Raw genomic sequence first — 15,667 nt, forward strand, 5'->3', positions numbered from 1 at the left:
TGGAATGAAGTGTTGCCCGGTTCTAGAATTGCGAATAAAGCCAATTGAGATCTTTAAACTAAAATTGTTGTAATTCTGTCTTTTGACAGATGGCATGATCCATAGCCTCAGGTGAGCAATTTTCAGTTCCCCCAAAGTACCTGGAGAGTGCCTTCCAATGGATAGTTACTGAACACACATGGCCTGTTTTGTATATAAGTTCCAAGAAAATGAAATGCCTGAGCATATTGCTTCTTTCTCATTTTGCAGCATCTCTGATTACTATGCTCACTTCAGGGAAACTTCCTACAGTAATGAGGATTCTGCAAATTCTGCCACTCGAGTAGGGCTTGGTTGAATTTAATTTAGTTCAGCCTCAGTAAAACAAAGGAGTGGGAGGATGTTAGGAGGAGGAAAAGCATATAGTTTACCAAGACTTTCCACCCTGGTTTATATCAGCCTTTTTGTTGCTATTGTTTATAATGATGACAGCACTTTGGACATCCATCCTGGTGACCCCAGGAAAAGATCCTCTCAGCTGCTTATGCTGTTCATTGATGTGTAAAGCAAAGCAGAGTAATTAATTACACTTTTTCCAATGCAAGGTAGGAGCTAAGGCAAATCATTTTACATAGTTCCAAAGCATAACTAACTCTCCAAAGCATATCTCTCCAAATTAAATAATGAAGCAGAAACATCAGAAAACTCTAAGATTTCATCAGTGCTCTAGTATAAAACAAATGTCTATAAACATCCTCATTCTAATACTAGGGGCAAATTCAATCTAAAATGTAAAATCTTTCCATTTATGCCCATTTAAAACTGTTTTCCCTCAGAAAAAGAAAAAATAAAACAAATCACATCCTTGATGAACAGAAATATAATAGAGTTAACTTTAGTGGTATGTGAATTTATTTCTCCTAAGCATAAGACAGAATGATGAGTCAAAATTTCAAGTGTTACATTTAAGCCATTTAGCATAGTGCACAGGAACTTTTTTGCTCATCCTATACATCTTATACTTTTTGTTTGTTTTTAATAGTACTTTGTCCAATGCAATTAAGTGTTTATCAAATATTCCGAAACCCATGGGCAAAAGCAAGTAATAATAGTCTGTTCCTATGGTGGTGTTAATGATAGTGGCCTAACATCTTCACTGACTGCGTCTGTATATATGTTTTCAAGCCTTTTTTTGAAATTAACCACAAAATGGTGAAGTTTTTAAATTTAGTTTCATCAGAACTGGCTCTCTTTTATTCTATCTCAATAAGAAAAAAAAATATCTATTACAAATACATAATACTCCTGTCTAGATTTATAGAGCAGTCCAGAATAAGGAATTTGAAGACAATATTTTATATTTAAACATATTCATGTTTACAGATCATGAAGTATATGGAGAATGACCATCCCCTTCTCCAAGAATCAATTCCAACAATTGGTATATATTGAGTTTCTTTGATATGTTCATCCCAGTGCTGGGATCCATAGAAATACTTCAAAACCATGCACAATCATTTAAGCTTAATAAATAAAAAAATTATTGCTTAGTAAGTAACAAAATTATTGCTTAGCAAATAATTTTTGTCTAGTAAGTAATTTTTGCTTAGTAAAAATTTGGAAAAAAAATTAAATAATCTATATCTTGATAAAAACTCTAAAAAAAACCAAACTGAAATAAGCTAAGGAAAAACATACCACTTGTTTGACAGAGTTTAAATTATATAAAAATTAAGAAGACATTAGACGGATTTAGCAATAAAATATTTTTCTTATTGGAAGATATTTTCAAGATGGAAAAATGAAAACATGTTATAATTTTGATTTATTTAACAGCTTCTCTAGTTAGTAACCTAACAAATAATTAGATATTCTGCAAGTACAACCACATTGAAGATGGACTTATTATATAGATTCAGGACTCTACAAATTAAATTTCAAACAAAAATAACTTCATATAACAATAGCTTGAAATATGTATGTTCAATATTAGTCCAAATCTACAATAGTAGTGATACAAATAGATTCTACTAACACATTGTTTTGGGCTACTGGAATTCAGTTACTGAACACAGGTCTAACAAAGCAAGCAATGTTTAAATCTCACCCTCTGGCCAGGACTTATTGAGAAGGAAACGTTCTCTAATATGGCATTCCCACCATCTATATATCTCGCTGTGAGGTCTTTGACAGTCATTTGGCCCCCTGAGGGCCAGATGTCATCTTTCTTCACATGTTGATTCTCAATAATCATAACTTTTGAGAGCTGGCCATTCTTGGATGGTTTGATTGACTTGGAAGATTTACCTTCTTCTTTCGGCATGTCAATAAACTTAAAGACTCGGCTCACAGACCGCATCTAAAATGAAAACATTTTATTTTTAAGAACTGCAGACAATTTCATAATTAGTTTGATGTTTCCTAAAATATAACTTTAAGATGTGATGCTCATTACTTATCACTCTGTTATTTGTCAGGTTTTTCAATGAACAGGAAATAATGGGATATAATTAAAAGCTTAACCAAAGAGAAATTACCTATGATTTATAAGTGGGCTCTGGATAAGCTTGTTTATTTTTGTGATGACTTAATTCTCAGCTATGCAAACCACACATAAATAGCCAAATCACTCTCAAAGGAATAGATGATGTCAAAGGGAATTCTTCTTCTACTATGAACAGCGCTGCCCAATGCTGTACAACCAGTATATTATAAGATCAACATCTCAACACCTGCTGAAGATTCTTGCCTTTCTCTTGAACTACCTTACTAACTAACTTCAATTCCATGTTGGGTTTTTGTTGCGGGAGGGTGGCTGGCCAATACAAGAACTGAACCCTGGATCTCCGCAGGTGTTATCAGTACCACACTCTAAGTAACCAAGCTAACCAGCCAACTACAATTCTGTATGTCAGCTGGTGATAAGTGGACTCTTGATGTTCAGTCTATTTTAAATAACTTCACAATAATCTTCAAACAAATTTAAGTCACAAATTTAAGTCATAAATCTATTGTTAAATAATGACATTTTTAATCTAAATTACTTAAATATCAATTTCCAGTACTGAGCAAAATGTGACTACATGAGTTATATATAAAATTAAATATGTATCTGCTTTACAAATCTATGTAATATTTAAGAGTATATCTTTAATGTGCATAGAAATTAAAGAACTAAACTAGTTTTTAAAAGCATTTAGTTAGATTATTTAAAAAGAACATATTTCTCTGGATAATTGTAATTTATTGGAATTTGGAATATGATTTTAAAAACAGCCTGGCATATAATAGGTACTCAACAAATATTTAAACATTAACAAATAAAGAAAGGAATGAATATATGAAGTGAATATAAATGAATAAATAAATAATGAGTTTGAAGACTTTGAGTTCACTCAATGCTATTTTTAAAAGATAGATCCTTGATCCTATGGCTCAGCCCTTCCCAGGTGTTAGTAGCTTACTGAACAGAATTTTACTGGTTTGTTTTTGTTTTTTAGTCTTAATAATAATTGTTAAGGCTGGCTTTATTCAGTCAAGAACTTAACTTCTCCTTTACAACGTTAACTTATCATAATTTATTATCATATTATCTATAGCTAAGGCTTAGACTTTAAAAATTATTCTTTCTGAAAAAAAATGTGGGCAGAAATTTGGAGTATTTGCTTCCATTATTTCTATTTTTCATTATCAAAAGGTTAAATGGGAAAAATTCTTCATCTTTAGTATGAAATGATTGGTGGATGAAGCAGAGGAGTTTAAATATTGGTTCTTAATTGAACATTAAAAGTTCCGTCTTAGAAATTCTAATTGTATTGCCTGTTTTCACATGCTATTGATCAAGCCTGCTCTGTTTCAAAAGTTCTTTCTTCTTTAACAGTGATTCTGTGCTTCAGTTTCCTTCACCTTAAAAATATTTTCAAGTTACCTTTGATAATTACTCAAGATTCAAGAAGATAATCCTTTTAAGTCAAACCCACTGTTAATGGAAGGGAAAGGAGACCAAATCCTATACCCATCATAAATAATTCTAGAGGAAGCAAAAAGCACATAATCACAATTGTTCCCACATGTAATATTTTAACTTCTGAATTATGAGTGACTTGCATGGGTGGTTAAATCCTGATTCAGTTATTCTTAATTATTTTTAAATTAAAGCCCGCTCTTGCATTTCACTATCATTAATTTTCATAGAGAGCTATCAGTGTATATAATGTCTGGAAGACAAATTAGAACTATAACTATCACTGAGATGAAACTTCCAGAGCAAGAACTCAAATGCATTTAAAATATTTTATTGTACTAATCATGCATAAGACTAGCATCCCTCTCTTGAAATAATTGAAGGAAATACACAAGTGTAGCAAAAGTTGAGACTGTTGACACTTTTCATGTCAATTCTGTGAAGAATTCTAAACTAGTCTTTGTTAAGCACTTTAGTGTATCAGTACAGACGTTATATAACAAAAATCCTTCATATTTTAATACTTCCAAAAAATTATTAAATATTTAAATATTGCTATCTAAACTACTCAAAATTACATGTACTGCTATTAGAAAATAAGGACTCTTAAAACCACTATTTTGGCAGCACTGGGATGTAGCATATAATTTTTTTTTTGTCTAAGAACTTTTGTTTGAGCACTGAAAATTACATTCTCCATTACTAAGGTCACCACAGAAGCTGAATCCAGGACTTCTAATGTCAAAGGTGGTAAAAGGAACATACTTATTAAACTTAGAAAATGAAACTTTCCAACTCATTGTCTAGACTTTATAAAGTCTAGTTGCTTAAAGTGACCCCAAGACAAGCTATTATAGTAAGCCAAAGCATGATCGAATATCCCTGACCAAGAACATGTTATTTCATCTTAACAATGGGCACTCATCCACAGCATATAAGCAGACATTCATTCCATTTAATGGGTTAGAACAGTTTCTGACAGGAAGAAAAAGTGGCTAGTGCAGACACCTGCATCATGGTCAGTTTTGTAGCCACTGAAATGCCATTTCTGAATAGATGTTGAGGCCAGATAATATTATGAATTACTAACCAATTCCCTGTACCTCACAAACTCTCCAGCTTGGACATTCTATCTCCACTGCCTCCAGAAGGAAAAGCCACATCAGAACCACAGCAGAGAAAATCAGTTCTGGTCTTTTCAGGTTTCAAAAACTGGCCTTTGAAACTCAAGTCAGATATTAATGGTTTGAAAATTTTTAAGCCATATGAATGCTGGCTTTTAAATTTCAAAAGCCAAAGCCTGAAGGACTCAAAGCATAATGTTTACACCGACACGGTAGCCACAGATGAACTTGTGATAGATAAGAAACAGCCACTGTGCTTACTTACCACAAATTGTGATTCAAGAAAGGTCACCAATGAATGGGAGTAACAAGAGGCCTTAGACACCAGTTATTCTAAAAAGGAGTCCTGTCTTGAAACCAAATCATCCAAGTTCTGTCTTCAATTAGATTTGGGGGATTTTAGAACACAGGAGGCCTGTGCCTCAATTCCAAGGGGAAGCCCAGGAAAGAGGCATGCCATAGAGAAGCTCCCAGTGCCTACAGCAGTAGAGTGGACACAGTCGCTTGGCATGTCTAGGCACAGATGACCTGATATAGCTTCAGATATCCCTGTAATTCCAGAGTGGTACAGAGGGGAAGCCAAATAATTTGAATCTTTTGATCCATCAGGGGCATAGAAGAAGTTGAGAGACAGCTCAGCAAGGGAGAGCTCAAGTCAAGACGAGAAAGACAAAGACTCCATCTACCTGGACAATACACCTCTAGGTCAGATAGGAACATCAGTGCCTCAGAGACAGTGAGCCTGGACAAGGGACAACATAGGGCTAGACACTCTCTCTTCCCCAATATCTTAGTATTCTATGATCACCACTCAGAACCCAGCAAGATCTCTGAATTCGCTGAGATTGTTTCTCCCATTCAGTGGAATGTGTGTTCAAATAGAGAATAAATTCAACCACAGCAAAAGTAAAGTCATATTTTTTACACACCTGATTTCATAGCTAAAGATTCATAGCTGCTACCAGGAATAGACCCAGGTTTTGTGCAGCCTGAAGCTTAAGTAATTTGGGGGATTCTTCTTAAGAAAAAGAATCAAAATTATGCATATAAAATTAAGTGTAGGGCCTTCAAAGGGGTTCATGCAAGTGAGAGGACTTGAAGTTTATGTCTTCTGGGATTCATGTTAAACCCATCCTGCCTATTACAGTAACCTTGTTCAAAGCATTCCTTGTTGTACTCAAACAATGGAATATTCACAGCATTCCTCCCCATCTACTGCTTATCACCATGCAGTCACTTAATAAATCACTGTTAATAATGAATGAATTCATTGTTCCACTTGCCATGCAGAAAGCAGTGTCTGTGCAGTGAGAATGGCAGTGCTGTGAGTACACTGGCAGGTAGTCAGGCTGCAATTTTACCCCTTAGCTTCTCAGCCTGAAAATATATGTTGCTATTTGAATTAGACAGAAGTTACAATATACCAAACTATTTTTAGTCTCATTTATTTGTGTTCATTGAGCTTTTTAACTTCACTTAATCCTCTTTCTCATTTAGAATGATTACTCATTATTTTTATGTGATACCCAAAAACTACCATGCCATTTGTGCTGTATGGAAATTCAGATTTGGCAGTTATCGGAGTGACCGTAGATTGTCAAACTCCTTCATCTCAGGCTGTTGCTTCCTGTGCACAGAAAAGAGTTGCCCAAGGAGGAAAGAGGGGGCAGCTCTTTCTACAGCAGCAAGACTGCCCCACCCACCATCAGGAAAGTCTCATTGTAGCCACCATCAACGTAGGTAGGAACACTTTCCTTAGACTTTGAGATTGAAAGATGAGGCCAAAATGAGACCCTGGCACTAACACATTGAACCTATTCTTCATTTGTGGGGAAGAAAACTTGACATAATGTGTGAAAACTTCTATAAAATAAGAGTATAGCAAATACAAAGTAGAATTTTTGTTTGAGAATCATCTGCTTGAAATTCTCAGTTTCATTATTTAATTTTATTATGCTCCCCAAATGCTCCTGAGTACCTAAAGGAGTCAGTCTTTAAAACTGAATCTCATTATCTTTATAGGAATGTCTGAAGTCACTAATCTAAGCATCAGGGGTAAAACGTCTTTTGAGAGTATGACCATTTTAACATAGAGATAGCTCCATGCCTCATCTCAATCTTATTTTATTAAGGATGCATTTAAGTCAAGAAGAAAATGGTTCCTGGTTTTCCTTTTCATTTTTTTGTGACAAACAGAAAAGAAGGCTTAAAGACCTTTTCTAGAATAAATCAAGAAGACAAACTCTTCTCCCTCACAAAAATATTCACTCTATTTCCTTTTATCCTTTTGGTTGTTGAGAAGACAGCACATCAAAATTATGCATTAACACCCAAACTACATGCCATAATACCCCCAAAGCCGTAATAATAGAAAATACACTTTATACCCTTGAGATTTGGCTGGCAACACTAAAAAGAGATTTCACAAATGGTTGTTATAGAAGGGTTGCAAGAAATAAATGTGAACAGAATTAGCTGGAAAACTGGCACAATGTGAAAAAAATCACATTTTACAGGAGAAATTTTCAAACTGTGAAGTACATAAAAGGGGAGATTAAAGTGCCTTAAATCATAGATCCTTCCCAATAAGTCCAATGCCTTTTTTTCTCCTCCAACTTCCCTCCCCCTCCCCCTCTCCCCTGCACCACTTTGTATCCCTAGGTGTGCTCTCTCCCTCTGCAAGTCCAACGCACCACTGTGGTCTTTCTTTTGTTCCTTCTTTCTCTCTTAGCTCCCACTTATGAGTGAGGACATGTGATATTTTTCCCTGTGGGATTTGCTTATTTCACTCACCATAAGTTTCTCCAAGCCCATCCATGTTGTTGCAAATGGCAGAATTTCACTCTTTTTTATGGCAGAGTGGTATTCCATGATGTACATATACCACATACCCAGTGCTTTTCAACACTCACTAACACAGACCTGAAACCCAAGGCTACCTTAAAACCATTAACATAATCTTTAGGCCATGCACATAGACTAAAAAGATAATGATTATCAAGAAAACAGACACTCTGCCCAAAACATTTTCTTGAAACTCTGATCTATCTTTCTGCTTCTATTACTTATGCTCCTATACATAAGTAATAGAAGCCCGTGAAATACCATGTTGCTATAAATTATTAACAGCTTAAATGAGTAACTTATTGTATACTATAAACTCTAGCCCTTCAGTAAATTATTATAGCTTGCTTTCTACACAAATGGTTCACATACCCTAACTTCTAACAAATCACATGGCAAGTCAGTGTCACTTTTTCTGTCAGAAGTGATAGAGTTGGTGATCTTGACACAAGAGAAAGAAAATCCATTGCAACTAATGGCAAAAGGCATATCCAAAGTAAACACAGAAGTTTCAAATATGTTGGTGCCCATTTTCAATAATTAAGAGATTTAGTAAACATGGTACTGCTAAGTGTGCCAACAGGCAAAGAAAGACTCTCAAATTTACCCTTCTATGTGAAAGGTCTGACATTACTCATTTTTATTTATTTATTTATTTGTTTGTTTGTTTGTTTATAATATTCATGAGATACAAAGCTGATTGTTCCCCCTCCTGCCCATGATGTGGGGGTCAGATTCATTCTGGGGACATGCCCATTACCAGAAATTGCTTTTGTACCCTTTGTCCCCTTCCAATTATCCCCTAACCTCCCTCCCCCTACCCCCTCAACTTCAATTTGTAGCCCTAGGAATGTTCCCTCCCTCTGGTGGATCACGGGACTACTGTGGTCTTTCTTTCCTGCCTTCCTTTCTCTCTTAGTTCCCACATATGAGTGGTGAGCACATGAGGTATTTATCCCTCTGTGCTTTGCTTGTTTCACTCAACCTAAGTTTCTCTAGGTCTGTCCATGTTGTTGCAAATGGGAGTATTTTATTCTTTTTTATGGCAGAGTAGTGTTCCATAGTGTACATATACACCACAGTTTCCTTATCCAATCATCTATTAATGGACATTTAGGTTGTTTCCATATCTTGGCTACTGTAAACAGAGCTGCAGTAAACATGGGAGTGCAGGTATCTCTTCGACATGATGATTTCGATTCCTCTGGATATATACCCAGAAGAGGGATTGCTGGATCATATCTATATGTAGTTGTTTTAGAAACCTCCAAATTGTTTTCCAAAGTGGTTGTACTAATTTACATTCCCACCAACAGTGTAGTAGTGTTCCCTTCTCTCCACACCCCCGCCAGCATTTGTTATTCATCATCTTTTTGATCATAGCCAGTCTAACTGGAGTGAGGTGGTATCTCAATGTGGTTTTAATTTGCATTTCCCTGATGACTAGTGATGTTGAACATTTTTTCATATATCTGTTGGCCATTTCTATGACATTACTCATTGAATCAACTGCTCACACTGGAGTTTATTTACACTCTATTTGGTGCCATTGTCAAGTGCTTGGTGAATGCAGTTGGGACTACAAGGTTTCCAATCAAAATGTTTTAAAGGAAATCTCAAGAAAAGGAGTCTAAAGCAACAAATCAAAATACTTTCTCAGGGATTTTACTATTTCAATACAATTTTTCTATAAACATCTTAATTATGAAATATTGTGGCTTTCCCAAAGTACTCTGTCATTACGTATCATTCATTATATGTCGTTAAACATCCTTTCTTACATGCCTTGTAGGGATTTATATATGGATCATTAACTGATATAGGACAAAAATGTTTTGCTGGTGGTCCATCAATTCAAAAGTAAATTATATTCCATAGACCAGAGGTCAGCAAAATTCTGGCCCACAGGTTGCATTCAGCCATGCCCATTTGTGCACATATTGTCCATGGCTGCTTTGCCCTACAAAGGCTGAGTTGAGTAGTTGCCATAGAGACCACATAGCCCATAAAGCTGAAGATATTTACTATCTCACCCATTATAGAAAAAGTTTGCTGACACCCCTGCCATAGCTCACAAAAAATCAGAGCTAAAATGAATCTTAGAGAGCATCTAATACAGTTATTCAAAGCCTTGATACACATTAGAATCACTTGGATCACTTTTAAAAATATTGCCAGCATGCCCAGTCACCCTGCCCTCCACCAAAAGAAATGATTTCGCTAGTCTTATTGGACCTTAAACAATCTGTATTTTTATACAACTTTCTCAAGTGCTGCCAGATCAAGAACTTGTGATCTAATCCATTCCGTCATTAACAAATGAGAAAATCTAAACCTAGGAAATTAAAGTGATAGGCACAAAGCTCAATAAACTTTCTAAACTTTCCAAACTTTTTTTTAACACTCCAGCAATCCCTTAGGATTCTCATAAATTTAAGACTTTAGAACATCATAGTGGCATTTTCTTTCTCTTTGTTGGTTTTAGTAACACACTGCTTCGGAGTTCTTTGATCAGCTCTGATCATTGCAGCGATAAATAACTTTAGCAATGGATGTTAGCTTTCAGGGACAGAGGCAGACATGTGATTCCTATAAGGATCTGGAATAATGCCTGCATACATCCAAGAATTGCAATTTTTCATATGGAAAGGATCCAGAAGAAAGAGGATGTCAGAACTGACAGGAACCTTAGAAAATTTCTCACCAAACCATTTGATTTTAAAAATGAGAAAAATGAGGTCCTCGAGGGGGCTATGACTTGCCTAAGGCCACACAACTTTCTGGTGGCATGTCCAGAGGAATTCATGGCTCTGTCCACCACAGCCACTCTGCAGCATGGAAAGAGAATGGTCGGATGCAAAGAAATCTTGAGACAAAGTCATGAGAGGAAATTATATCACAAAGACTTGTGAGAACAGAAAAATAAAAAAGACATGATCAAGAAACTATCAAAAGGAGGAAAAAAAATGAGAGAAATGAGTCCTCCCCGCAGGTTCTCACAGCAGAAAATACTTCCAATACAAGAGAATGAGGCATCAGGAGCCATGAAGAAAAGGCAAGTTTCCCTTTTCTCTTCCCATCAGGTTTCTTGTCGTCACTGTACAATCAGTCACTTGATTTTCACTGGAACCCAAAATAAACACAGGCAATAAAAGGACAAAGGAGAAACAGAGGGAGTTTCTATTGACAGAAAACTCTTCTCAGATTGCATCAATCTTGCAAGAACATTCGGGAGCTTCATTAACTGGAAACTAAAAGTGAGCCCTGCAGGTTCATTGTCTTCCTAGCTCACCCTAGTGGCTTCCTTCTTGTGTTATTAGGAACACTCAGTCCAGCAGAGTAGACATTAGTGGAAGCAGAGATGGTTTATCTGCTGCTTCACTTGGAGAATTAAAGAAGCCAGATAATATTCTTATGTTCAGATCTTTTAGTTGTACTCACTATAAATATGGGAGATAGTCCTAAAAAAACATGAATTGTCAACGGCCTCGTGCAAATAATGTAACTGTGAATGTGAGTGGTTTACCAGTCACCAGATGGCTCGATATCACTAAGTTTGAAACATCACTCTTGGCATCCTTTACAGCTCTTGCTTATTTATTTAATTGTCTTTCATTCATAGAAGCAGAAATCTAGGTGTGCCTTGCCTATTTAAGTTAAATAATGCTTAAGTTGCTAAGAATTGGAGAAAGAGAAGCTTCATGGTACTAAAAATGGCAGGCATCTTGTGGATTCAAAGAAAATAAGCTAGGACACAGCTTCATTAACTACGCAGGCAAAAATATAGGCTAATAGGGCCGGCCCCGTGGCTCACTCAGGAGAGTGCGGCACTGGTAGCGCCAAGGCCGTGGGTTCAGATCCTATATAGGGATGGCCGGTGCACTCACTGGCTGAGCGTGGTGCGGACCACACCGTGCCGAGGATTGCAATCCCCTTACCAGTCAAAAAAAAAAAATAAATAAATATATATATAGGCTAATAGCTTTAGCAGTAACAACTATAAATCCAAATAGTACTTGAGGTGTGGAGTTAAAGGAATTAATGCTTCTCTTTTCACCCCATCTACAGAATGATATGAGAAATGCAATTGAAGTAAATAGAGAGAAATATATACAATTTATGTTAAAATAAAGAGTGAATTAGAAGTAACAGTTTTTCAAACATTGAGATATCAATTCAAGTAACTGAAAACCACTTAACATGGGTTTTTTTTTAATGGAAATTATTAAATTATACTCTGATAATTTTACTACTTTTAAAATTTCTGAGGTGGTTTAAAACCTATTAAACTATATTATTCACAAGGTGACAACATTCAGATGACTTTTTTCCCAACCTGCTGTATAAGGCCAGACAAATTAGTAGGTAGAATAGAAGTTCTGTCCCATTTTCATGGTCTCTTGAAACCCTGTGTGTATTTTGAGGAGATACTGGGTAGGAACTAATGCCCTAAAATGTCAAGTCTACTAAAAGACATTCTATTACTGTATTTTATGAACATATGGAGGTGTCAAGATGGTATTGAATTTATGTTCAGAGAGCAGGAGAGAGGTCTAAACTAGAGATAGGAATTTTTGATTCATCAAGAGATGATTTCTGAAGCATGGGATTAGCTAACAACAGCTAAAGAGAGTGCAGAGAGAAGAGGGATCGATTATAGCTGTTGTTAGAGATCTGCAAGAGAGGAGGGGCCAGCAAAGACTACTAAGGCAGAGCGGGGGGGAGGGGGCAGCAGGAAAACCAGGTTAGAGTAGCTTCGTGGAAGCTGTAGAGAAGTGTCACAAGAAGAAGGATTTGTTCATGGGATAAATACTGCTGAGCGGTTGCAAGCTGTTGGTCATGAATCACAGGAGTGCTGTAAGTAAAATGAAGTAGGTTGTGGAAAGAAAGGGAGGAGAAAATGGAAAGATGCACTTTCTCAAGAAGTCTTGTAGAAATAGGTCAAAGAAATTGAGTGGTAGCTCGAGAGGAAGAGAAGGTATTTTTATGATAATGAGAAAGGTCCCACAAAGAGGGGGACACTTGTATATTATTGGCTTGAATACAGGAGGAAGGACACAGAGTGGAAGGTGAAAAATATGAGAAGAGGTGCAGTCAGCTGGATCAACTGGTAGAGAGAAATGAGAGAATTTTTCCTGATTCCATCTTTTTTTTTTTTTTTTTTTGATGAAGCAGGTAGCAAGGTCGTTGGCTAAAAGTGCAGGGGATGGAATTATTGGAGCACCTGAGAAGAGACAAGAAGGTGGAAAAGAGCTATTTTAGGGAATAAAATAAGGAATTTATTAGGAAAATGTAATAAAAGGGTTGTTGGACAGTTTTGATTACTGATATTTGAGACATGTTATTATAAATATAAAGTAATCGAGGTGGCAGTTAAGTGTTTTCAATCAAATATCACCTTCACTAGTTGAAAGCTAAAAAAAAAAAGCTAGGCACCTGAGTGTAAGCAAAGGGTGGGAGAGAAAAGAAAAGCCACACTGCCATTTTTATAACTTCATAGTTTTGTTGACGTTTGACTCTGTGGCCATATTTAAACTAGGCCAGAGGCGTAAAGGAAATAATCTTTCCAAGTTTAAGCATCTTTTTCCTGAGTAGCCCACACTGAAAAACTAAAAGTGTGTGTCAAGCAAAATACCCTGTTTACTCCATTTTAAATTCAGCTCTAAATTCAGTCAACAACTCAGTAATGTAAAATGACAACACATTGAGTTTTATTTCAGAAGTCAAAAGGACCTTTAGCGTTAACATCATATAAATGTGAAATTTGGGGAAATAGCTAAATCTATCTCCCCTCCTACTCTCAACATATGCCAAGGTGAAAATAAAAAGGTTACTGTATAACCTTAGCAATTGGATGGGTGACAGCAGAATGATGGGAATTAATAACTAGATAAATGCCCACAAAGGCTCAGGAAAGGCCAGTTGTGCTATTTGGCAGGGAAATGAAAACTCACATATTCACTTTGATATTCAAACAAAAGAACATGACTTTTTAAAGTAAAATGAAATGCAAATATTGATATTTTTCATAGACTGTATTATAACATAATAGGTCCTTGCAAAGATCCTTTTATGCTACGAGATGAAAGATAATATGTGAAAGTACAGATCACATAGCCCAGAATGTCCATGTGAAAAACTAGAAGAATGGAAAACACTTTAAAGAAACTTTCATGGAGATTGGGCATGCAGAATAGAAATGCACCAAACAAAGGTTTCAACATCAATGTGTGAGGCTATTACATAAATCAAGAAAATTAATATAGGAAAGAGAAAGCAATTGTACACATACAAGGTGAACAAATATTTTTAGATAAAGAAACAAGTAAAGTGCATCAGGATTTTAAATGTAAAGTCAAAGTTGTAGAACGCTGAACAAAGAATTAAATAAATGCAGCACAATATTTATTTAATATTCTCTTTCTACTGTCCAACAGAAACTTTTTTACATATGTTTAGGAGACCCAACTTGAAAAGCATACCGTAATAAAATTAAGTGAGAAGACAGGAGATTCTAAAAAGAGCTGGCCCAGTTAAAAAAATAATATTAAAGGAAAGAAGCAAACTACTAAAAATCATGTTAAGGTTAAATTGCACTTCAACAAACTATTAAAGTGCTTGAAAAAATTATGAAGACACCTGGGCAAGAAGAGGGCATTAAAAAAATTTTTTTTTAATTTTTCATATTTTTGTAATGATATTTGTTCTGACAGGAATTGACTAGACAGATTTCATAGCTGAATAAATGTGTGCAGTTTCAGAACATGTGACCTGTCTTAGAGAATGGTAACTGAAACTTAAGCAAAAAGTATAACAATAGTGTCGCTCAGTCATTCTTAACTAGAGTTTTTAGACTTTCTACCAATGCAGTATGAATGAATGATTTTAAATAGTGTACTCCAAAAAGATGAAAAGAAGTCAATGACAAAGCTACTCAGACCAACTGTGCAGTCTGATTGAACATTATGCATTTGATTTTTCAAATAAAAATGGGAAAATATGCCTTGCTTCCTTTTATCCATCACTCTTGCTGCCATGGGATTTGTGTCCCTGACACATTGTTAGCCCACAAACATTATTGCAGGCTCTGTATTCTAGGAACAAAGACAAGAGAAACAACAAAACTAAAATACAGTCTTTGTGCACATTAATAAATATAATAAATATAATAAAGTATAAGTGTGTGGCAATATTGATTAAGCAAAAAGAGATGGCAATGGTAAATACTTTAGGAATAAGAATGGACCTAACACTAAAGACTGGAAATTAAAAAAAAAAAAAGAAAAGAATATTATGAAAAATGTTATACTGCTAAATTTGGAAACCCAAGACAGAGAAGGATTTCTTCAGTAAGATACCAAAAACACAAAACAAAGGAAAATTTTAATAAATTCAACTTCAACTTCATAAAACTTAAAAGGTTCTTTTTATCAAAAAATACTATAAGTTGGGCCGGCCCGTGGCTCACTCGGGAGAGTGCGGTGCTGAAAAAATACTATAAACCAAGCCAATGACTGGGGGACTATGTTTAAAATGTATGGAACTGACAATTGATCCAGAATTCATAAACCTCTATAAATCAATTAAGGAAACAACAACAAAAAAAACAGTCTAGTTGAAAAATGAGCAATTGACAAGAACAAGCAATTAACAGAAGAGAAAACCTCAATGGCCAATCAATATGTAGTAAGCTGCCCTATCTCCTCAGTAATTACTTCACATCCATCAGATTGCCAAAATTTAAAAGTCTGACAAT

General features: G+C 35.5%; 1 protein-coding gene across 1 annotated transcript in view; it reads right to left on the reverse strand.

Moving 5' to 3' along the window:
- Nucleotides 1-15,667, reverse strand: part of CFTR (CF transmembrane conductance regulator) — a 151,802-nt gene that overhangs the window by 34,830 nt on the left and 101,305 nt on the right. The window contains exon 21 of the mRNA XM_063101034.1: nucleotides 2,087-2,338. Within this exon, the coding sequence (XP_062957104.1) occupies nucleotides 2,087-2,338 (252 nt within the window). The remainder of the gene's footprint in view (nucleotides 1-2,086; nucleotides 2,339-15,667) is intronic.

This window comes from Cynocephalus volans, chromosome 6 (genome assembly GCF_027409185.1).
Source record: "Cynocephalus volans isolate mCynVol1 chromosome 6, mCynVol1.pri, whole genome shotgun sequence".
Lineage (NCBI taxonomy): Eukaryota > Metazoa > Chordata > Mammalia > Dermoptera > Cynocephalidae > Cynocephalus > Cynocephalus volans.